At 39.5% G+C, this 23,365-nt stretch overlaps 7 protein-coding genes across 7 annotated transcripts; 3 read left to right on the forward strand and 4 right to left on the reverse strand.

The window, feature by feature from the left end:
- Nucleotides 1-16: 16 nt before the first annotated feature.
- BATDEDRAFT_85605 (uncharacterized protein) lies at nucleotides 17-4,799 on the reverse strand (the record flags this gene model as incomplete). Its single annotated transcript, XM_006676165.1, has 11 exons — nucleotides 17-788; nucleotides 890-1,089; nucleotides 1,168-1,440; nucleotides 1,515-1,675; nucleotides 1,749-1,845; nucleotides 2,228-2,323; nucleotides 2,431-3,039; nucleotides 3,125-3,196; nucleotides 3,287-3,519; nucleotides 3,598-3,975; nucleotides 4,070-4,799. 11 exons carry the CDS (start codon nucleotides 4,797-4,799, stop codon nucleotides 17-19), a joined length of 3,621 nt encoding a protein of 1,206 aa, XP_006676228.1.
- A 224-nt stretch (nucleotides 4,800-5,023) lies between these two features.
- BATDEDRAFT_84522 (uncharacterized protein) lies at nucleotides 5,024-6,885 on the forward strand. Its single transcript, XM_006675875.1, has 5 exons — nucleotides 5,024-5,092; nucleotides 5,314-5,413; nucleotides 5,603-5,688; nucleotides 6,033-6,173; nucleotides 6,287-6,885. The coding sequence occupies exons 1-5, from the start codon at nucleotides 5,063-5,065 to the stop codon at nucleotides 6,830-6,832; spliced, it is 903 nt and encodes a 300-aa protein (XP_006675938.1). The 5' UTR covers nucleotides 5,024-5,062; the 3' UTR covers nucleotides 6,833-6,885.
- A 396-nt stretch (nucleotides 6,886-7,281) lies between these two features.
- BATDEDRAFT_33913 (uncharacterized protein) lies at nucleotides 7,282-9,285 on the forward strand (the record flags this gene model as incomplete). Its single annotated transcript, XM_006675626.1, has 2 exons — nucleotides 7,282-7,489; nucleotides 7,890-9,285. 2 exons carry the CDS (start codon nucleotides 7,282-7,284, stop codon nucleotides 8,609-8,611), a joined length of 930 nt encoding a protein of 309 aa, XP_006675689.1. The 3' UTR covers nucleotides 8,612-9,285.
- Nucleotides 9,286-12,089: 2,804 nt separating this feature from the next.
- BATDEDRAFT_84525 (uncharacterized protein) lies at nucleotides 12,090-13,133 on the reverse strand (the record flags this gene model as incomplete). Its single annotated transcript, XM_006676166.1, has 3 exons — nucleotides 12,090-12,266; nucleotides 12,361-12,722; nucleotides 12,806-13,133. The coding sequence occupies 3 exons, from the start codon at nucleotides 13,131-13,133 to the stop codon at nucleotides 12,090-12,092; spliced, it is 867 nt and encodes a 288-aa protein (XP_006676229.1).
- A 135-nt stretch (nucleotides 13,134-13,268) lies between these two features.
- BATDEDRAFT_33915 (uncharacterized protein) lies at nucleotides 13,269-17,172 on the forward strand. Its single transcript, XM_006675627.1, has 15 exons — nucleotides 13,269-13,511; nucleotides 13,717-13,849; nucleotides 14,273-14,614; nucleotides 14,715-14,999; nucleotides 15,107-15,325; nucleotides 15,418-15,496; nucleotides 15,581-15,711; nucleotides 15,809-15,869; nucleotides 15,940-16,038; nucleotides 16,135-16,212; nucleotides 16,291-16,356; nucleotides 16,442-16,510; nucleotides 16,621-16,786; nucleotides 16,897-17,014; nucleotides 17,107-17,172. Exons 2-15 carry the CDS (start codon nucleotides 13,721-13,723, stop codon nucleotides 17,131-17,133), a joined length of 1,869 nt encoding a protein of 622 aa, XP_006675690.1. The 5' UTR covers nucleotides 13,269-13,511; nucleotides 13,717-13,720; the 3' UTR covers nucleotides 17,134-17,172.
- BATDEDRAFT_18216 (uncharacterized protein) lies at nucleotides 17,032-21,130 on the reverse strand. The gene is made up of 9 exons (XM_006675095.1): nucleotides 20,587-21,130; nucleotides 20,412-20,433; nucleotides 20,253-20,334; nucleotides 20,066-20,168; nucleotides 19,806-19,953; nucleotides 19,650-19,723; nucleotides 17,894-19,540; nucleotides 17,216-17,802; nucleotides 17,032-17,096 (listed from the first exon to the last, which is right to left on the reverse strand). Exons 1-8 carry the CDS (start codon nucleotides 21,106-21,108, stop codon nucleotides 17,491-17,493), a joined length of 2,910 nt encoding a protein of 969 aa, XP_006675158.1. The 5' UTR covers nucleotides 21,109-21,130; the 3' UTR covers nucleotides 17,032-17,096; nucleotides 17,216-17,490.
- Nucleotides 21,131-21,892: 762 nt separating this feature from the next.
- BATDEDRAFT_84528 (uncharacterized protein) lies at nucleotides 21,893-22,961 on the reverse strand (the record flags this gene model as incomplete). The annotated part of the gene is made up of 1 exon (XM_006676167.1): nucleotides 21,893-22,961. One exon carries the CDS (start codon nucleotides 22,959-22,961, stop codon nucleotides 22,134-22,136), a length of 828 nt encoding a protein of 275 aa, XP_006676230.1. The 3' UTR covers nucleotides 21,893-22,133.
- Nucleotides 22,962-23,365: the final 404 nt, after the last annotated feature.

Here is a 23,365-nt window from a genome sequence, read left to right on the forward strand (position 1 = left end):
CATGACTATTTTATATTTAACACTGATTCATCCGGTTCCGAGTTGCACTGCGAACACGCTGGAGTAATAAAGTAACAGAGCTACGCATGGTATACGCCTTTTTTTCAAATGAATATTTCGACTGCTTCAAATGTTTGATTTGATCAAATAAACTCAGCACCGTTGAACATCCGAAACTTGGGTCGCTTAAAACAGCTTGATCGCCATCAAGATACCTTTCCAGAGCCTTTTCAAACAAGACCAGTTGGGCTACAACTTGGGCATACTTGGTCTGCTGAGCTTCGTAAATGGAAATCATTTCTCCAATATCTTCCAATTCTAAAGCAGTAAGAGATGGCGACTGAACAGGCTGAGGTGCAGTGATTGGCTCAGATATTATGGTGGGTTGAGATGCAACCAATTGAGTTGAACTGGACTCTGTATCTACAAGCAAAGATTTACACACTGTTGGTAATTCGTTGGTGACAGATGGAGAATCTGACACTACAACAGTAGTAGAGTTGCTGGTGTCTACAAGTGGATTAGTCCGAACAAATTGGCAGGACACTGCATCAAACAGAAAGTCAGGTTCGCGCGGCTTTGGTCGTTGACGGCATTTAATCAGCTCTGGATATCTTGGTGCACTATAATCTTTTTTGCCTGTATCATCACAGACCAAAGGTAAATCAGTTGTGAAATTCTCACCATCATCCACAGAGTTTGTGGATTGTTGAATGGTTTGAAAGTCTAATTCAGAAGTAGTTGATTGCAGGGTATACTTTGGCAAAATGAGAAGTTGGTGGGCCAAACTAACAAACAAGGAAAAATGATTAAGGTGTCAATCCAATACTACTATATTTAAATTACATCAGATCTATAAGAAATACCAATAAAAACAGTTCAAACTCACTCTTGTGCAGAGCTATCCAGTAGCCTCTCTCGACAGTACAAGTTAAAATCCGAGCTACCACGCTGTCTGCTTGCTAAATATGAATTAATGCGCCAACGTCTGCCATATTTACTAGCTAGTTTCCACTGATAATTAGACCATGCTGGTCTATCTTGAAAAGCGATGGCTGAAAGTCGGTCAGCACGTTCTCGTTGTTCAACCTACAGAATAGCAATGTAATTGTTGGTAAATGTATATAAAATCATATTGAAATACACTAAATTTTGACAGCAAACTACCTGTAGCAATAAACGCATTCCTTCGCTGATTAATTCTTGACCATGCCATTCTCTGGCATTTTCCAATCGTTTTTTAAATAATTTCTGTCGATCAACCTCGTTTCGCCAAGTAACAAACACTTTTCGTAAAAGAGAAACTGCCCAAAACGTAATGGGATGTACATGGGATAGGTAGTACAGTCCGCGCCAATTGCTACGAGAGTGCATCCACACTTTGAATGTTTTGATAAGAAGATGCTTTTGTCTGAATTTGCTCTGCATAGAATCGGTCACCTATTGCAAAACATAATAGATGACTTGTCAAAATCCATTGGCAACCTAAAATGTATTGATAAAATGGCTCTAACCTTGATCCAAACCATGTGTTTATAATATCTACGCCAAATACCCCAAGCAGTATGCTGATATCGTGCTCGATATGCTTGTTGTGCAGAGCTGTCCAGTTCAGCCCAATGAACACGCATTTGGTACACTTGTTTCCATCTCTTTACACATTTACATAGCAAATCTAGCAGTACAGTTGGCACGATTTAAAACCTAAATTACATGACAGATTTACAAAGCATGGGCTCAATTATTACCTATACTCTTATTTGTAATCCAGTCTGCACATAATTCATTTTCTTTTCGTTTGTGAAATGCACGAATATGTGTCCAAGTAATCCATGTAGCCATGGTCTAATCAGATTTATAAATGAAAAAAAGTCATATTTAAATGTTAACAATCTACTCAAAATTTTAAACTGCAGACAATAAATATACAAAGAGTATTACTTTGCGAAGCCAAGTGGTTTGCCGAAGTAGTCGAACGGATTCAACGATTTCGCTACAATCTTTGATTTCAAGAATACAGTTTTGCCATATTCCAAAAAATAATAATTTTATCTTCAACTCGCGTTGGTATTGAAAAAGATCTATTCTATATCTAAGTAGATTACATTCTTTTGTATAAACCTATTCGATATATGCAACAATAAAGCGTGAATAATAGTAAGACTAGGATTTTCTAAATATAAATAGTACATTTTATCACGATAGGATGATTTTAAAATAAACTTACATTCCAAGCTCGTAAATGTCGCAAAGCCACAGTTCGATCATGGTGTGCAATTGCAAATCGCCAGTGCATGAGCTGCTGTCGTTTCCCAATATGATGCTAAAAACATTAATGTTTAGTAAAAAAGGTCGATACTATTAGTATACAAGCACTAATTTTACAGCCAAAAGATTGTTTTTGACATGTATCAATTCAAATCGCACTACCTTGTGCCAAAATTGAAATGCACCATGCATCATACTAAAGTATCGAAACCGAGTAGCATGCACTTGATGCACCTTTTTTTTAGATTCAAGGCGAGTATATAGGACCCACAAACAAAGCATTTTTTGGGCCAAAACCTTATTGTAATATGATTCCACCATAATACGCTGCTCGTGCTGTTGTTTACAAATCTGGACATTTTTGACAAACGTGCTCCATACCCGCCAGATCATCTTATTTTGTCTAAACTCGATTGCATGCTTTAGTTTGCGTCGCTCTAGTTCTGAATGTTCTTTAAAACGAATCCACATCAAGAAATATCTTGCAATGCGTGACTGGTTTAAAAAAGTAGCTGCAATAGAATCAAGTTTGGCCTTTTGCTTGCAGAAACGTGCATGCTGAGAAAAGGCGTTCAAGATTTTTCTACAAGTAATAGATTGATAATGGTTACTAGCACGTTGTTTCATAGTTTTTTGCAGTTTGTAGCTGCGAAATAAAAAAAGCCAGCTATGGAATCCCCGGCATTGTAATTTGCTATTGTAGTGTGATACTCCAGGCACCATGGCAATTTCGTCCTTTTTGGTTTTGATATGGATTGCTTTGAGTGCCCACTTATTGAATACGGATTTTATCAACTAGCACAATAAACTTTAGTCAGCCAATGAGAAAGATTGAGAAACATAAAAGTGCTTATACCTGTAGGTTGCTAAACTTTTCAGCAGAGGCTCGCATAGATACCAAAGAAGTAAGACAACGAAATACTTTCAACTAATACACAATGATAGTGGTCAGTTAAAGGGTTGATATCTCGCACTTTCTAGTTACAAGTCGTGACAATTGACTTTTTAATCAGATTACCTTGGCATCCTTTTCAAACATAGAAGCAAATGCACTGATTCGCAATTTTACTAATTTCTTTTGATTGAACTGTAATCTCCACACTAACCATTTTGTGGTTATTAAGTGGCGATGGAAAGCACGTTCAATTCGAATTTGGAAATGTCCAGCCTTTATTGCTCTATCCGATTTTATATACCAGCACCGAAAAGCAACTCGAGCCACTCTGCATTGGTCAAACCATACTGCTGTCTCTATTTCACCAATAAAATAGAGTTGGCAATCATACATGCAACTGTAAATCGTTGAGCAATGTTATAAAAGGTACTTACTTTCTTGAGATAGATGCTGTTCACGGTCAAAGAGTCGTAAGCGCCATTTTAAAAATGCCCATTTTAGTATACGCTGGGTTGCGTGAATTCCAGCAGTAATGCTCTTATGGCGATATTCGAGTCGACGATCAAGAGCCAGTCTCCATAATTTCACACACTTGGCTTCAAGGTTTTTTATACGTACCCTGCTTGCTATGCTATTGTTAAATTTTACAAGTCTTTGTTTTTTAAACCGATCACTCCAGATCTGAAACTTTTTCAAAAGCACCAGTTTCCAATGTTTTGATAAAACCATCATCTTTAGTCGACGATGAGCAAAACGATGTTGAGAATACATTTTCCAAGCCTGTAAAGCCATGCCTAGCCTATTTTCATTATCTGTTCAGGATACAAAGAATTAGTAGACTTTACAGCGCGATGGAAAGAGTGCAGGTAAAGTAGCACAGTCGAGTTTAAAGCTAATTGAACCAACCGTATGATATTGCTTGCATTTCCAGATACTTTTGCCGTTTCCTTTCTTTTACAAATAGTGTCCATCCAGCCCATACTTTTCCATACAATGCAAACTTAAAGTGCACTGTTGCCCGAATATTCAATCGCCAGTCTTCATGACCAAAGGTTTCCACATTTGTTGGCAATTGGCGAATCTGATGTGTAGAGGGTGTAACAGTACTATGTATCCAACGACGAAAGCAGTGTCGTAACAACAGCAAAGTCTTTTGAGAGATGATTCTGCATGCAAGTGTATCCAATCGCCAAACCTTGAGGTAGATTCGTTTGAGATGCATATTTGTAGAGTTGGTTGTGCTCGATTCAACCGTATCGTCATCTACAAAGATTGTTTTTTCATCATAGTTGATGCAAGCTGTCGCACATGCATCATCTATTGATAATTGTTCCGTTCTATCCTCTACATGGACAGGACTGTATGGGTTCGGACAAGTCACATTATGTACTGGGAACATATCTTCCAGAGGAGCATTCGACAAATCCAAATGATTGGTATGATCCAGATTTAGAGGGTGTACGTTTACTGGCTCGATGGATGCTATTTGTGATTTCCAAATATTGGTTCCTAAGACATCCAGCTGGAAAGAAGTATCTTGGACATGGTCGACTGGAACATCGGCTACAGTCAAATTGCTTTGTTGTCTGGACAGAATAGGATTTGAATGGATAGCAATAGATGCAGGTTTAACCATGATTGGCTTTCAAAACAGCAAGAATAATAAAAATCGGTCTTTTTGGGAACTGAATGCGAGTATAAGCTGTCAGATTTGGCCGACAGTATTGTCAAGCTGGTGCTGAATGACCAAACTTTATAAAGATGAATAAACGGCTTACACGCCAATTTCCTTGAATCGGCGGTTAAATTTCTGAATCAATTTGACAGATTTCAAGCGACACTGCAGTAAACCAATCATTACTAATATTCTAATTTTATTGTCTTGACCTGCCATCAATCATGGCATCTCCTGTTGTTTCAAAAAAAAAGGTATTTGTAACTGTTGGCTGGGAATGTGTGGTCTTGGATATTGTTCATGCATCCATCCCTGTTCAGATGGTCCCTGGTATTGCAGACATGCATATTATCCAAGATAATGCTTATAGATATTCATCACAATCACTTGCGATTTAAACTTGTACATGATCTAATCTGGAAAATGAATATACGACTTTTGTGGATATCTTTGATAATCAACTGTATCTAAACAGTCAGTATCATGGGCCAACTTACTTCTTGGTGCTGGAATTCAAGTTTTTGAGGTATCTACTCTGGGTCAGCCGTTCGAGGTCGTTAAAACCCATATGGCAGGCAAGTGGTTTTAATCTGTTCATATTGTCTTGTTGAATTCAATACACATTGGCTGCTTGACTATCTTTCAAATTGCGTCTTGATAGAATTCATCTGCATGTTTTGATCATCGATATTGGCTAGATCTAAACTATGTAGTCTAACATGGTTGGATTGGATTTTGTTTTCAACTGCATTTATTGGTACAAGCTAATCGAGGAGATGGACTCATTCAAGCAGTCAAAAAGACATTCCAACGTGGTGGGATCGCTGGGTTCTATCAAGGTCTGATTCCTGTAAGTGAGCCTTGTCGACTATTGTGTTGAATCTAGGCTAGATTCATTGTGTTTTTAGCCCAACTCTTGCTCTTGTATTGTCAATCCTACTTGGAAAGTTTGGCCTTTCAATCGGCAAACTGATTTCACCGCTCAATTGTGGTGTTTTGGATTTCTAACCAATGAGCCTCGTTTGAGTTATCCATCAAGACTTGGCAAATTACATTAGGCCGCAGTTTAAAATTTGCATCAACTGAATACAGTTGTAATTTGTATTCATTGTTTCAAAAAACATTACCAAGTGAAAATTTGAATACGTTCGACTAACTCGTGCTCATTATTTTGGTGAATCATCTACGCTATAGTGGGCATGGATCGAGGCATCTACCAAAGGTGCTGTATTACTCTTTGCTAGCTCGGAACTTGAACATATTGCTACAACTAGTATGGGAATGTCCAAGGCAGCAGCAGGTGTAATGGGTGGTATGGGCGGTGGTGTTGCACAGGTATATTTATATTACATCGTGGATTCGTCCCATTATATGGCGTTTAACAAGATTGAACAGTATATAAGCTTATTGACTCGAGTTTACGTGAATTGATGGAATGAACGATCAAGGCGTATACAACAATGGGATTTTGCACGTTTATGAAAACTGTCGAGGTAACTCGACACAAGAACCCTGGAGTTTCCCTGTCCACTTGGGCTGTTGCTGGTGATATTTTCAAGCGGGAAGGCGTCCGAGGCATCAACAAGGGAGTGAATGCAGTTGCATTACGCCAAATGACCAACTGGGGTAGCAGACTAGGCATTGCTCGTGTTACAGAATCCACCATTATTGGGCTTCGCTCGCCAGACCAGACCAGCAAACCGCTCTCTATCCCTGAGCGTCTTTTTGCATCAGTCATTGGTGGTGCACTAGCATGCTGGAATCAGCCTATCGAGGTTATTCGTGTTGAAATGCAATCTCAAAAAGTAGATCCTAGTCGACCTGCCAAGATGACAATAGCCAACACGGGAGCATGGATCTGGAAAACAATGGGCATTCGAGGTTTCTACCGTGGAGTCACTCCACGTATTGGTTTAAGCGTGTATTTGACAGTATGCATGGTATTTGGAGGGGATCAACTCAAGGCTTGGTTTGCCCAGCAATCCAAGAAATGAATGGCTGATTTCCTACTTAGTCCTCTTTAAATTACACAAGGTCTATCCATTATTGAATAGAATCAAACACTTTTATCCCATAATTGTATCCTGACAATGATAAACACCATTCACGTAAAATAGAGCATTCAATAAGAGTGTCGAGAATAAAAAATGGATCTTGCAGTGTGTAATTCCAGACATTAGGAATGTCCAACACATATTCATTCTTTATTCTGAAGCAATCACTGCAAGATCAGTACAGGATTTTACCTTGCGTGAATACGACTGCAAACTACAACAATGAACCATCTTGATTCTGGATTGACTGTTGGATTCATTGGGCTTGGCGCTATGGGCAGTGGCAAGTGTTTTATGAATGTTTGACTCGGATTGTTCTTGAATCAAGCTATCCATCATTGCTCCTCAATGTCTTGCTCTAATCCAGTACCATTGCTAAATATCCAGAAATGGCAACCAACTTGCTGCAATCACTCAAGGCTCAAGGACAGACTCTTCATGTCTACAATCGCACCGAATCTAAAGCCCAGAAACTTGTTGATGCAGGGGCAATATTCGAATCAGGCGGTCCTGTAGCCATGGCTTCCAAATGCAACATTATTTTTTCAATGACGTTTGATGATCAGGCATTGGAAGAGAACATATCCAAGATTTTGGGTGAGTAGAACCAGTGGTTTAAACTAGTGTACTTTGGTTGCAGATTCATCATACAGGATTGTATGGACTCGAGTTGGCACGTTTAAATGCCAGGCTAAACACCAATTCAGTCCTATTCACGTAAAATGGAACACTTGAATCCTGCAGACTTGCTCTCACCCAATACTTGTAATATTTGATTTGGAGAATTGAAGATCAAGCAAGTGAGATGGACTGAAACTGTAATGCAAAAATGGACATGAAAACGCCAATCAACTTTAACGAGTTGATGGAACAATCTGTCCAGTAAACCGACCTATCATTTCATGAGATGAGCTGTTTACTATACCCTAACCCTTTATGTAATATTCTGTTTTGCGTGAATACAATGGATCAACTTATATTCTACTTTTATTGACAGAGGGGCCTCCAAGACAAGGATTAATATATGTCGAATGCAGCACAGTTTTTCCAGAAACAGTAAAAAAGGTGTCTACTCTTTCAGAAGCCAATGGCATCGCATACGTTGCATGTCCGGTCTTTGGTCGTCCAGACGCGGCCAAATCCAAACTCCTTGTTGGCGTTTTGGCAGGACCTTCAAAGCATGTTGAAAAGGTCCGACCATTTGTTGCTGCCATGACATGCAGGGTTCTAGATGTTGGTGTCGATCCTTGTTTGGCCAATGTAGACAAACTTGTTGGAAACTTCATGATTGCTGGAATGATTGAGTTGATTGCTGAAGCTCAAACTTTGGGTGAGGTGAATGGGTTGGAAAGAAGCAAAGTTATGGAGGTGGTTGATTTGATTTTCGGTGGGTCGCATATTGTCAAGGGTTATGGGGACCGTATGGTTCATGATAATTTTGCCATAAAAGACGGATGTGGATTCACTGTTCGTGGTGGACTTAAAGATACTGGACATATTCAACGATTGGCAGACGAGTCTGGTGCCAAAGTGCCTATTAACGAAACTGTTGTACAACATCTAAAGTCTCAAATGGCCGATGGTTGTGCAGATCTGGATTGGGGCAGTCTTGCAATGGCTGTAAGAAAGGTAATATCTACATTGATAGATGCTGTATGTACATCCAACGATAAACCTATTTTATTGTTTCGAACCCAACTAACCAAGAATCGCGAATAATTGTCATGGCTGTAAATTGAAATAAACTATTTATAGGAGTCTGGCCTTGAAAAATAAAAACAATGTATTGAACCAACTGCTTTATCCTACATGAAACAACAGTACGCCCTTGTTTTTCTTTTTACCAGATTTCACACCGCTAAAAATGTCACCCGATCCAGAAGCCCCATCATCCCGAATAACTACATCTCCTTGATGAGAAGCAATCTTGGATGCACGAAGTGCATCTTGTTGTTGTTGCTTCTGAGCACGCAGCATTTCCAAAGTAACTCGTTTGGCTTTTCCTGCTGTTGGCAGACTTGGAAAGTCTTGTCGAGTGTGAGCTCGATGTGCAAGTGAGGCTGCTGCAGGTGCATCCTTTGTAAAGCTAGATGCTGTCACAACTGTTTCAGTTCTGCCTTGTGGTAGCGCTTGCGTAGACGAGACTGATGAAGAATCACTCAGTGTCACACTCGATTGACGAACCATAGGAACCGAAGCAGGTGGAGTTTGAATTGTGGCAGCAGATACAGAAGAACTCCCGTTATTGGTTCTTCCCATGACACGAGATGTAGACGACATTCCAACAATTGGTTTTTGCTGAGGTACTGCAGACCTCACGACCAATACTTGTGGTGTTGGTGTTGGTGTAGTGCTTGTTTGTGGTGTTACCCATGATCCAACAGATGCAGATGGAGTCGATTCCTGCGTGATTTTCAACTAAAACATAGATTAAGATTGTGACAGAGCATACATTGTCATGGTATTGTGAGTTTATATCGCAATTAGCAGGCTTTATAAAAATCAAAAGCTACTACCTTGATCTTGTAATCATTCCATGCACGCATCATGGCACTCTTCTTGGGCATTGTCCTAGCTGCATTTTCGTACTCGGAAAGAAGCATCGACTTCTTCTTCTTTCCCTTTTCACGATGACCAGTGGCATTTTGGGTCGCTCCACATAAATCATCACTCTCGTCATACATCTCCAACAACTGAATCCAAATTCGTCCGGCATCTCGTCGAGACTCGTCCAAAAATTTGCCACGCTTTCCTGCCAATGCAATGTTCATGTATCCGTCTAAATATTCAGATGCATTGATACGACTATTACGAAACTCGAGGGTAATACGTTTAAACTCTTGAACGGAAGTAAAAGAGGCAGAAAAAAGCCGAGTTAATCCCTCAACAATCTGTGGCTGGCCTGAAAGCTGGAGATCTCGTTCAAGAAGTTGTTTTTGCTGGTGTTGCTGGTTAGACGACAACTCTTCTACTCGGCCTTGAAGAGCAAGAGATTCAGCAGGTGTGGGAGCAAGAGTAGTCTCGGACTCCAAGGAGGAGTTGGGTACAGATTTAGAATGAGAAAGAGTAAGCCGAGCTAAATGTTTAGGAATACTTGGTGATCCAGATTCAGCAGAATCGTTGATGGATGGAAAATCATTTGGTGAGTTGGACGTGGTAGATAGCAATGCACCAAATCCAGAAGGCACTTGAATGCGACGTTGTCTGCTTTCTATATCATGTGTTTCTGGTGGAGTATTAGATCGAGCATCGTCTCTGTTATTCCCTAAACTTCGATTTCCACGAGTTTGTTTGCCTTGTCCATTTCGAGTATTAGAGGCATTAGATGAACTACCATAATCAAAATTCAATGTTACGGGAGCACCTCGAGCTTTTGTTTTGATATCAGCATGCTCTTCCAACTAAATATAAAAGCAAATAGTTTACAAAATTAAAAAACACGAATCATTGAAATAAATGTATCAATAGTAAAAGTGGATAAAAAATAATCAAGTGTACCTCGTGTCCAGTCAAGTCAATATCAGAAGCAAATACCACAAACTTTCGCTCCAGACATAAAGGCTGATGACATGGAAAATGCTCCTTGTTAAAATGTTCCTCCAAACCCGCATAGTTGACATAGTATTGGTGAAGTCTGCCCATTCTTTTACATAAGAAACACTCCTCATGGTTTTTTCGGCAGTGTTCAAACAAATCATCACTGTCATAAAAACGAATTCGGCAAAATCCACATTCCGGATGGCCTTTGAACGAAGGATCATCTGGATCACCAACGCGATTATGCTGATGTAAAGATTTACTTGTAAACAAGGTATGTTCATATGTAAATGACTTTTTGTGAAGAGTACATAGTTCACTATTATAGTAAGATGTTTTGAAATGATTAGAGACAGTCAAATAAAATCAGTTTTAGTAATTACGAGTCGAGTTCCAAAACAGATTAAATAAGCAAACTTGGCATACCACATCAGCAACTCATGAGTCTTTTTTACATGCCGCTTAAGCTCATCCCATCCACCTGGACATGTGACATTACAGTCTTGATCGGGACAGTTGTATCGTAATATAAGCATGGTTTCGCTAAACATGTCCTCAGTCTCGAAATAAATAGACAGATGCTTGTCAAATTTCATCTGACTGAGCTGGTAATGCTCAAACAGTCCATGATCTGGATTGGCAATAAAAACCACCTTGGCTTGCTCCGTCTGTCCAATTCACCATCATAAAGCAACAGTTAAAATTTTGCTCTAGTAATTGAAACTATACAAAACAATGTTGCATATTCTGATCGTGGCATGCAGCCATCTGACGGAATTATAATATTGTCACCTTACACATGGGACACTCCCTCTGTTTATACAATGCTCTTAAACGAAGAGAACAAATATGACATATGGGGTGATTGCAAGTTCCAATTGAATAATACTTTATGGGATCCGCACAAATGAAGCAAACTTCCTCTTCATTGTCATGGTCGACTGCGCTTACAGCATCAGCATCAGCTGGAACTGAGCTCTTGGCCAACCCATTCGCTGCTAATCCAGACGGTGTCTTGAGTTGTGGGGGTTTCTTGCGAGTCTGCTTTTGTTTTTTTGGTTGATCTTGTAGTGAAGACAAGACAGAAACTACTGGTTCAGGAATAGCATCTGCTGCAATGGATGGATTAGAACTGCTTGAAGTTGCATTAGGTTTAGAACTCCTTTGCCTACTGTTTGACTTTCCTCCATTTCTTTTGGGAGTTTTCTCATTTTGTTGTTTCGAATCCATGGTTTGATTGCTAATATTCTAGTTGATTAACTGTAAAGATAAAAAGGACAAAAGTATTTATTTTAGCACGATTTCATTGTGCTTTGAGACCATTCTAATGGCATCAAGAAAGTGATGGCGCAGATGGTTTAGCAACTGACCGTATCAACAAGTCAGATTGTCGTTGTGATAAAGAACACACGATCAATAGATGATCCTGTCATTCAAATCAATATTTGTAAAACATCACTAATAATCTCTCATGTCGTCTTTCCATTTTCATGGTCTTTGTTATCAACTGTAGCAAATCTAAACACTCGTCAAGCATGAATCATTTTTACACTGACAACTTGCACTTGTTCAATGCATAAAATACATGGGAATAATTCGAGTATTATAAAATCTGCTTCTAGTTTTATTTCCTCGACGCACGTTTGATCAAAAAGTACATTCATACACGACGATACTTTATTTCCAAGTAATTCACTGGCTCAAAGTGTTGTGGATCTACAACGTCGTCCAAGACACCTCCAAAAAGTAATTTCTTCAAATTACGTTCCATCAGTCTAGCCTGCTCAATGCTATCTGATATTTCTTTAACCCCTTCTGTATCAGGATGCATGGGTATCTAGAAAGCACAAGGATATTGTAAAAGACGGTTGAATGATTAGATTGAGTTCAAGACATTCTATATTTACTATATAATCAAGCCAAATACATACTTTACTAGAGAGATAGCTATGGGGTGGTGGAAGCGGAGGGAAATGGGACTTCATCCATTTTGGCGAAAGCTGGAGTGATTGTCCATCAGCCTTTGTCATAGTTTTTTCGGTAAGCAGTGTAGGATTGGAAAAGAATGGATTAGCTTCCCAGACAGATTGATCAGTAGGAGCACTATGTAGTGTAATTGGAACATTTGAAAGCTCCTGTTGATGTGATGTGATGAATTCCTTGGCATAGCAGTGCAAGTCAGTCAATGACACTCCAAAGTAAACGAGACCCATTGAAATGTCTTGTAGCGTTGGTCGAGTGTGACCATTGAGTTCAGCGTAGATACGAATACGGTCAGTCAGATCGAATAAATCTGAGATTGACAAGATTGAAAGCCGCCAGTATAAGTGAGTCTAGAGTCAATAGCGGATTAAAATGATACAAGTGGATACATACAATGATCTAATGTAGATTCCAACTCTCCGAGAGCTTCAGCAGATATAGATTCAAAGCCAACTTGCTGCAGTATTCTAGCACAAATAGTCTGATGTACTTGACAAAGAAGTGAACCAGTTAGCTGAGGAGCAGGCTGGTTTCTTCTAGTGCTGGCTTTAGTAAAAGTGTGTTTGACACTATCAGTTTTGATTCGTTGATGTTTTAATAAAGTAGATGCTGATGAATGTTTCTGTACAAATCTGGAAGTACTTGATGCTCCGTTAGGAATAGAATCCTGGTCTAACGAGACTGATGCTATAGTAACTGGATTGGCAGACAAGGTTTTCATGGCAGAAGATGGCTGCAATTGAACTCTGCCAGATTCGATTTGACAGAATCATTAAAGAAATCGTTGTCGCTCTACACGATCATCAAGTGCTGGTCAAGACGCGAGCGAGTTTCGGCCCTTCGCATGCAGCAAACGATGCCCTTGGCGAGCACTCCTATTGCTGTATCGACTTATTTTACTGAAGTGACTGCAAATACTAGCAACGTCACTGACACTATTCCAAGAACTGCCGTTGCAACAGAAACAAGTCTGAAAATGAACGACTCTTCCACGACTACAGATGCCTCGTCTATGAGTGTCGCTAATGCCGCTCCTGTAAACACTGCAGTAACAAAACAACGTATTGCCATTGCTCTATGGAACTACGACGCGCAGGAGGTATGTATAATGTCTAGCTATGCATATATTTAAATACTATCGAGTTGGATTGGAGTATACACAGGCTTGCTGTATCGGGTAAAATGTGTTATACTAGCTTGTCAATCTAGTGCACCCCTTGCTATTCATGATTTTCTACTCATGCTTCAGTCGTTTAATATTTCCATCTATCGGATGCTTGATTCTGGCTGTATGTATTGAATAGGACAATGAGCTTTCGTTTGAAGCTGGAGACCGCATCATCATTACAGAGTTTTGCAATGCTGACTGGTTTGAAGGATCGCTGTGTTCGGCATTTGGATTCTTTCCAGCTAATCATGTCAAGGTCTTGCCTGAAGGTATTGGAGATTATCTACTAGGACAGACATGTAATACAATATCTCATTATTGCCTTTCTATCAATGTGAATATTTAAGCCTCCTCAATCTCAGTACTGCCTTCATCTGCTGACAATCTGCGTTCTGGATTCACAAGCATATCATCTGACCTGATTCCCCACCATAGTCTAGATTTAAATGGAGTGTTGATGTCTGAAACTGTATTGGACAAGGATTCTCTTACTAGCCATTCAGATGTAAATGTTACACCAGAAACCAGAGTTTGCGAGGTAGTTGTTTAATTAACCTTTTAATTCATTTGTTCTGATCTGCAAACATCAATCCAAAATCATTTTAATTCTAATCATCCACTTTTATCTTATACCCATCATCATTTACCGATTGGAAATCTCTGGGTCGCATGCTTTTACTTTTGCTGTTTAGTTTACAAATACTGGTAGTTTGCGCGACCTGGGAGCTGAATCTAAAGACACTTTTCAAAGTTTAGATCTCTTGCCAGAGGTTGACAGGGAAGAAGACACTGACAATGATACATTGGAAGTATCCCGTAGTTTAGGCCGCAGTACATGCGTTGAATATCAATCTGAAGATAATCTTGCCGATGATGGATGGCATGTTGTCACCACTGAAGATGGGCAAAAATACTATTGGAATTCAGCTACTGGAGAAACGTCTTGGAATGCTCCATATGGTGACACTCCAACAGCCTCATTCGACAATCTAAGCATTCATGATCGACCCGAAAAGGTGCCTACTGTTGGCATAGTAAGTGCTTTTGACACTTTTGGATACACATATCAACTACAACCGGTTTCAGTTTAAATTACTGCAATACATGATTAAAATATACCAAATGTAAATGTAGCAAAAAGAATCACTGGATTCATCACGCATGGTATCTCAAAGTCCCTCTCGAGATACTGCATCGCAAAGTGTAGTGCGTGAAAATCTGAGAATAACATCAGCATTGGCACAGATTGAAACTGTGGTGCCCGAGCTGATTCGCAGAGAGGGCTGGCTAGCATACAAGTCCAGAAAGGAGTTTGGCGGAGTTGACCCAAAAAGAACACACTCTTGGCATAATCATTGGGCAATTGTATGTGTTGGGTTTCTCATTTTTTACAAAGATGAGCCTGCTCGACTTAAAAAGGTATCAAGATCTTGACATATTTCTACTGCCAACAATGCAATATGTGTACATCGATTCGTTGATAAGAAATGCTTCCTATTTTAACTATTATTGGTTCGATTCAATAGAGATCAGATAAGGGTCATATTGGACCCTCACTGGTAGTGACACTTGAATCCATCACAATTGCTCGTGAAAAAGATTCCAACAAGAAAAAGCAGACAGTTTTCACCATTCAAACACGAAGTGGTGCGGTTTGGGCACTCCAGCCCCAAAATGAGTCTGAAGTCAATGAATGGGTTACTACCATATCCGAAGCAACACGAGAGGCATCAACTGCTGCCGAGGTAGTTTTATATCAGTGTATAGGCTTTAATAGGCAATCACACTCAAGTTAAACTGTATTTTCTAACCATAGTTTATTTATGTGAGGATCTAGTATGAAAATGTTACTGAGAAGCTGTTTGCTCATCAAATACCTGAAGAGGTTATTGTGGAGCCCATGTTTAAAAAGCGCTGTCAGTAATCAATTTTTTTATCAATCATGGTCTATTCTATTTGTTGGAAAACGATCATACCAACACTTTTTGTTTTTCTATTAGCTGATGACAAACGTCTTATGAAACACGATTCAAAAAAGAAAGAACGACTGCCTATTGCGGGTGATACTGAAGATGGTGACTCGGGAAATAAGGTTAATATCAAGACGAAACTAAATGCGTTTTTCAAACGGGTAAGTATAAATACGTATTTATGATCATCATCATTTGGTTATTCTAGCAACTCATTTTTATATTGACGTTTTTATGATTCTATGCGACCGTGTGTAGCAACAGGAGAAAGGGTCGCCAATTCGCGATACGGACAAAAAGGAAGATAGTTGTTCAGATGGTGAGTATTTTTAACTCGAGGCGTTTCTGTTGATGGTTTACTTGACAGTAGTTTGTTTTTTCATCAATAGGAGCTATTTTTGGCGGGTTTTTGGAAGTTCAGGTTGCAGAAGAAGACAAAAGTATTCCAAGCTTTGTTGAAAGATGTATTTCGACAATTGAAAGTAGAGGTAAGATTGTACTAACGACATTTCAATTTCAATAGTATTCAATGTATTTGTACTTCAAATGGATAACCTTTTGTTTTTGAAATGAATGTGTAATAGGGTTGAATTCGCAAGGAATTTATCGATTGTCCGGAAATGCAGCTACTATTCAGAGAATCAAGACACAAATTAACCAAAGTAAACTCTCAAGGTTTTATTGTTTTTGTGTTGATTTGATATTAATATCTTTTGGGTACTGTTTATTCTTGTTTGCAGTGGAGCCACATACAGAATTGGACGACGATGGACTTGATCTTAATGCCATTTCCGGGTTATTAAAGTGTGAGTTGATGTATGCATTAACTCTCAGATACCTTGCATATTAGTAGTGTGGCTACTGACATTTTTGAGCCAACAATATAATTAGTGTATTTTCGAGAACTCAAAGATCCACTTTTCCCCTTTTTATTCTACGATCGCTTTATTGCATGCATGAGTGAGTTTATTGATCGACTGTATCTACGACTGTCATGGAGTATGTTGACTACATTAGAATAAGCACTTACGGAATTGAATCTTGTTGGTCATAATGTATACTATCACTAGAAATGGAGGACTACAATGAACGCTTGATAGAAATTAAAAATTTGATTCAAGCGTTACCAAAAACTCACTACACGGTGCTCGAATATCTAATGCGGCATTTAGTCCGTGTTGCAGCACATAGTGAGACTAACAAAATGGAACCATCCAATCTGGCAATTGTATTTGGGTAAATCGTAATTGGCATAACCAGTGATGCTTTAAACTATTCGATGGCACGTATCTTGCGCACACTTGCTAACGCAGCTTTTATGCCGTTATTAAATATAATGTACATAGACCAACTATTATTCGCGTGCCTTCAACAGGAAATGACGATATGCAAGCGGCTTATGCCAACATGATGAACATGTCGTTTCAAAATGCACTTGTAGAAGCAATCATTATTCAAGCAGAAGTATGCATCACATCATTGTATAGGCAATCTCCGTTTTTATTCAACGTTGAAGCAATATCTAACCATTTTCTTGAATCCTTGTCTTGTATTAGTGGATATTTGATGGATCACCGCATTAAAAAGTTGAATTAGTCCATTGTTATACAAGTCTACTTTGAAAAGCAAATCAATTATAATCCCTCCAGCTTGCTGCCTCCATACCTTTTTACACTTTAACGATTTGAAAAAAGGAAAAAAATTGCACCTAACATGCACATCCTCTACATTGATTAATAAAACCCCTTGAATGTTAATATATAACATATTGGCTTTCAGTATAACCCTGTCAATAGTCACACCATTTTCAACATGCAATCAAATCTAGAGCCAGTACAAGATATAGATTACTATGCAGGTAAACGTATAGTTTCTCAAAAATTAGATATTGGTCTACTTGAAGAGATTCCGCAGTAAACTTGGCATCCAAAAAACACATTTCAAACATAATTGTCGCTATGGCACTCGGGTATTTTCCGAGACGTAAAATACATCTTGCGTCCCTGATCTGCCCAAAACACAACACTGGTTACAATTACCAAGTACACCAGATCAAACAGCGATAGCGCAGAGGTTTGAAACACGGACTGAAAAAACGGAATGTATATCACTGCCAGTTGACCCAACACACATGCAGTGACAGCATATGTGTACATTTTGTTTGTGGTCCATCCAACTTGATGAATCAGCCTTGTAGAAGATCGGCACGCCAATGAGTTCCACATATCAAAGAATACAAAGCACGTAAATGTCTAGCATAGTATTTGACCCAACAGTGATAAAGATGGTTAGTATTGTGAGATTGGCATTGAAACCTTCTGTACTATTTGATCAAGGATTTACCATGGTTCGTCCACGCGTCGTGACTACTCCCTCATTGAGCTCAAACACATACAGTAGTAATGTTCCAGTAACGATGATTGCTGCATTAATTAGTATACGCGTAATTAGATCCCTGGTCATAATTGGCTCGTCCTTGTGCCGTGGTGGCTGTTTCATTACTTCAGGATTTGCATTCTCTACACCAAGTGATTGCGCAACCGGTCCATCACAAATAATGTTAATCCATAAGATTTGCATAGCATTAAGTGGATTCTCCAATCCGAGAAAGGTTGAAAAGGCAATAAGTGAGAGTGCTGAAGCGCTCGTGCTAAGTTGGAAACATAAAAAGTTTTGGATGTTGTGAAAAATATTTTTGCCCTCTTCAATCGCATTAATAACAGTTGCGAGATTGTCGTTGACCAAAATCATATCAGCTGCTTCTTTTGCAACATCGGTGCCATGTTTTCCCATTGAAATTCCAATGTCCGCAAGTCGAAGTGCAGGCGCATCATTGACACCATCACCTGTCATGGCTACAATGGCACCGGCTCGCTGATGTGCTCGAATAATGGCAAGCTTATGTGCAGGTGACATACGATAAAACACCGAAATGCGTGATATATTTTCTTGTAAATCTATCTCGCGTGCGCTATTAATTTCTGCCCCAGACATAATAGAGCCTGTACTCACTGGAATGCCAATTCGAGAGGCAATTGCTCTTGCTGTACCATCTGAATCACCTGTAAGCATGACAATTTTGATACCGCATTCAATGAGCAAACGTACTGTGTTGGCTATCCCTGGACGAGGTGGATCATACATGGCGATCAAACCAACAAATATCATATTCTTTTGCGAATCACCGTAAGCAAGCGCCAATACACGTAATCCCTGTTGTGCGATATGCTGTTCTTGATGTTTAAATTCCTGCCGCTTTAAAGTACTCAACTCTATGACTGATGATTCTGATATATAATAACTGCTGCACATGTCCAGCACAGGCTCTAGTGCTCCCTTGACAAAACATTGTGTTATTCTTGTTGTTGTTGAGCGAGATTCTACCAGCATCCATTTGCGATCTGCATTAAACGGAATTTCTGAGATTCGGTTTTCTTTTATCCGTTCATCCGGCTGTTGGAGCTTGTCAATAAATTCCATAATGGCTACTTCACCAGGTTGGCCTGCCGTTTTCCCAGTATGATCAGTATGTGCATTATTACAAATGTTGGCGATTCGTAATAGCTGCACCACTGCTGAATGGTGGATAATTGTTGGATCAATTTTGTGCTCTACATCAATGGGAAATCCATGTGCAGCAGTAAATATTTGTGTCACTTTCATGACATTCATCGTCAATGTGCCAGTTTTGTCTACACAAATAACATTGACGGATCCAAGAGACTCCACTGATGGAAGTTTTTTTACTATGGCATGCCGTGATGCCATTCGAAGAACTCCTAAAGCCAGTGTCACTGTGACAACTATAGGTAAACCTTCAGGGATAGCAGCTACTGCTAAACTTACACTGACGGTAAACATTTCAAGCAATTTCCGGCCCTGAAGTACACCCATGAGCATGATTAGACCTATAAATATAAAAGATGCGCCTGACAGCTGTTTTCCTAACGTATCCATCTTGGTTTGAAGTGGAGTTCGTCTAGTTTCAACCTACCATTAAGTTTAAAAGCAACTCAAGTCAGCACATGCCAGCAGCATCTAACGATCAAAGCGTGGATGATTCTCGCAATAGATACAATCCTAATAAAAAATGGCTTACCTCGTTCATCATACAAAACACGACACCAAGCTCTGTCAGCTTTCCAGTTGCAATAACAACGCCTTTTCCATGACCTGAGTATGTCAAATTCAATAGGTTAATATATAACTGTGAAGTGTAATAGTTAATTTAACATAGGTAAGCAAGTCATTGCACCATTAAAAATAAGTGTGCCCATAAAAGCTATGTTTTTGCGCTCGTTTAATGAAACATCAGGGCCGACGTTCTGTAATGTATCAGTATGTTTCCGAGTAGGTTCGTTTTCTCCGGTCAAGCTTGATTCGTCGATATCAAGATGAACTGTCTGATAACACGGGTTTATCAATGGTCAGAGTTTAGTAAATAGTCAGACTTTTCATTGTTGGAATAAAAGTTGGTAATATGTAGATCCAAAAACTATAAAATCCTGATTGTACCTCAAACAATCTAACATCTGCAGGAACTCGATCTCCACGCTCAAATACTACAATATCTCCAGGAACAAGTTCGTTGGCAAGTTTTTGCCGAATATCTCCTTCACTAGAATAGAAAATTAAACCATTTAAATAAATTTAGCATGTACGAACACTTGATTGTTTTAGTTGATAATCAAACAGAACTGACCGAATAACATGACAGTGTGGAGGTGCTAGTTTGTTGAGTGCTTCTAATGATTTTTCTGATTGGTATTCCTGAACAAATGCAACTTAATATTGAAATGATGACACGGAATTCTGTTAGGTTCTTATAAATCGGTTTCAATCAACTCAAACTCGATATTACCTGTAAGTACAATCAAAATAGCCTATATATTGAAATGGCATTTAATAATGAAAATAGATTGTGAGCATTGATCACAGTATAAACCAGGATGGCTAATCGGTCGATTAAACTGAACAATCCCTGACCATCAAGCCCAATCTATAAGCTATAAATAGATTCGAATTAGCCACCTTACCAAAGTAATACTAATAGCATCTTGAATATTCCCAATGACGACAGATACAACAGCGGAAGCCAGCAAAAGCAAAATCAAAGGGTTTTGGAACTGTTCAAAGAATTTGATAAGCATGGACTCGGAAGCTTCTGCAGAAAGCTCGTTGAGACCATATTGGAGACGACGACGAGCAACCTCGGCATTGTCAAGACCCAAATCCTTGCTCACTCCCTGACGCTCCAGAGTTGCATGGGCACTGCAGGCAGAAAATATAGCAGAAATAGAGCGACTGCCAGCGTTGCTCAGTATATGGCCAACACTGTTGCTAGAGCCCAATGCAGATCCAGTATGGTTGAATGCTCGAGTATCTTGAAGTTGAGGTGGATTACCATCTATAGCAGTAGGATCGTTTGGACCTGTACTGGATACATTCTCCATCAAAAGCGCATATTCGGCAGAGCCAGCATTATCTGCTGGGCGAGACCACGCAGAATGGATAGGGTCTGAACGAGGACTGCCAACTCTGCCTGCACTTGCAGCCATAAATATTGGTCGAGTCTTTGCGGTTGGTGGATAAAGATTCAATACTTGAAATCATTACTAAATTGCAACTGGAATGCTATCATTGTAGATTCACGATTCATCTGCTCAGCTTTGAACCTTGATTTCATTGTGGTTGCAAATCAAGATTCAAGTGTAATAGTCTTTATTCAGATTTGATCATCGCAGAAAGAAATGCTCAACTATTCATCCACATCAAGGTTTAGGCAATAAAGCGACATTATAGTCGTTTTATTGCTGCTCGAAAATCAACTTTGTAGCATAAATCCAAACATTTGTATATTATGGGATTCAATATGGTTTGATAAACCATTGACATATTGTTTTTAATGTCTTTTGACAAGACTATTACTTTCAAGTCAGTCAAAGCAAGTCGACAGATTAGAATTCAACGCAGCTTGGGTTTCTGTTAAACGTGTTAAAGCTAGCGGCAAAGGGACGAAAGGATTTATTTTAGCACGATTTCATTGTGCTTTGAGACCATTTTAATGGCATCAAGAAAGTGATGGCGCAGATGGTTTAGCAACTGACCGTATCAACAAGTCAGATTGTCGTTGTGATAAAGAACACACGATCAATAGATGATCCTGTCATTCAAATCAATATTTGTAAAACATCACTAATAATCTCTCATGTCGTCTTTCCATTCTTATACTCTTTACTGCTAGCCGTGATGCATCGCTACAATTGATGTGGTTCTGATCACCACTAAATCGTAAGATGGCGGTGAACAAAATCGAGAAGTTACAGATAATAAATGCTTAGCAGACAGCCAAGAATTTATTAAGTCGATAAACAAAATGAGAGTCTGGTTAACAGAAAAGTAAAAGACGTAATCTTGATGATCTTATCTAGCACTGAGGCATGTTAAATTCAGCATCATGTTTAAGTATAATAGGGAGGCAAATAAGACAAAGTACCCAAGCGTTAGGCTCAGATACCCACCAAAAGGTAAAGCGATGAGAGCAGACTAAAACAAGGATCAACTAATTTTAACTACAATCTGTTTACACTTTATAGACGGGGGCGGCTTGACCTTCGACATTGCCTGCAGGGTCGTAGTGGCAAGTGAGGTAACTTTCCTCAAAAGTACCAGCAAGGCCACATCCCACGACAGTGGTAGATGGCCACACCAGCTGAGTATAGTGTCCGTATGCCTCAAATGCAGCATCACTATTTGCATTTTTAGGAATCGGTTGGCCGCTATAAAGCGTGTATTCATCAAAGAATACCTGGATTGATGAACGACATGTCATTGCCATGTTCCAAGCCTTGTTAAGATTTTCACCAGGGCGTGAATGCTCGTAAACTTTTGTTCGGAACATCGTGTCGGACCATCTTTGAGCACTCTCTTGTTGGTTGCGTGACCATCCAAGTGGAGGGACACCAACCAAAGCACGCTTTTCATTATGAGCATCAAGACAGTCTTGATCAACAGCACTCAGTCCAGTATTACCACCTTTACGTGGAACACCTCTAGGAATACCACCTGGAATTCCTGGAGGTGGTCCCTGAGGCGGTGGTCCCTGAGGTGGTCCTTGAGGAAATCCTTGAGGTGGTCCTTGAGGTGGTGGACCTTGAGGCGGTGGACCTTGAGGAAATCCTGGAGGTGGTCCTTGAGGTGGTCTTTGAGGAAATCCTTGAGGTGGACCTTGAGGTGGTGGTCCTTGAGGCGGTCCTTGAACAAGCTGCTGCTGAGGACTCCTTCTTCGTCGTATGCATTTTCCAGGACTTCTTTTATAGATGTGTCCTACATGTGATCGTTTGTGTATAGAGTTTTGCGAAACGTCAGATGTGGGGACGGATGAGGAAACGGATATCGATGATACCATCATTATCGTAAAGATACTCATCAAATAAAAAAAATTAATCATGATATTAATTATACTTGAATTGTTAAAGGTTGATGGAATAGTGATGAATACAGTCGACGTGAGTGGATAAAATTGGGATAGTATTCTGATTCAAAAGAGAAACAAGGCGAACTCTTATTCTATTTCTTATCTAGTGATGAAAAGCCAAATATTATTGGGGATCATGCCAGTATTTCACTGACGTAGATGTGGCATCTTTAGCTTCTGAACAAACACAAGACTGTTTAAAGCCACTCATAATCTATACACTACACGCTGGCTGTTCACAAGGTGGAATAAAGCCATTAAAAAAATACACTAAACAGCTTTTCATCTAAAAGATTGGCCAAAATTGTCAACAAGCCAAAATCTAGGCAAGTGGCGCA

Source organism: Batrachochytrium dendrobatidis (assembly GCF_000203795.2).
Source record: "Batrachochytrium dendrobatidis JAM81 unplaced genomic scaffold BATDEscaffold_1, whole genome shotgun sequence".
Lineage (NCBI taxonomy): Eukaryota > Fungi > Chytridiomycota > Chytridiomycetes > Rhizophydiales > Batrachochytrium > Batrachochytrium dendrobatidis.

Bases quoted from the DNA above. Each gene is read 5' to 3' on its own strand.
- BATDEDRAFT_84522 (XM_006675875.1), top strand. From the start codon at position 5,063: ATGGCATCTCCTGTTGTTTCAAAAAAAAAG. The intron at 5,093-5,313 runs GTATTTGTAACT...GTATCTAAACAG, and splicing joins CTGTTGTTTCAAAAAAAAAG to TCAGTATCATGGGCCAACTT. The intron at 6,174-6,286 runs GTATATTTATAT...TGAACGATCAAG, and splicing joins TGGGCGGTGGTGTTGCACAG to GCGTATACAACAATGGGATT.
- BATDEDRAFT_33915 (XM_006675627.1), top strand. From the start codon at position 13,721: ATGAGCTTTCGTTTGAAGCTGGAGACCGCATCATCATTACAGAGTTTT. The intron at 15,000-15,106 runs GTATCAAGATCT...TCGATTCAATAG, and splicing joins AGCCTGCTCGACTTAAAAAG to AGATCAGATAAGGGTCATAT. The intron at 16,357-16,441 runs GTGAGTTGATGT...CAATATAATTAG, and splicing joins CATTTCCGGGTTATTAAAGT to TGTATTTTCGAGAACTCAAA.
- BATDEDRAFT_18216 (XM_006675095.1), bottom strand. From the start codon at position 21,108: ATGGCTGCAAGTGCAGGCAGAGTTGGCAGTCCTCGTTCAGACCCTATC. The intron at 20,335-20,411 runs GTAATATCGAGT...TTCAATATTAAG, and splicing joins TATTTTGATTGTACTTACAG to TTGCATTTGTTCAGGAATAC. The intron at 19,954-20,065 runs GTACAATCAGGA...CCGTGTTATCAG, and splicing joins CAGATGTTAGATTGTTTGAG to ACAGTTCATCTTGATATCGA.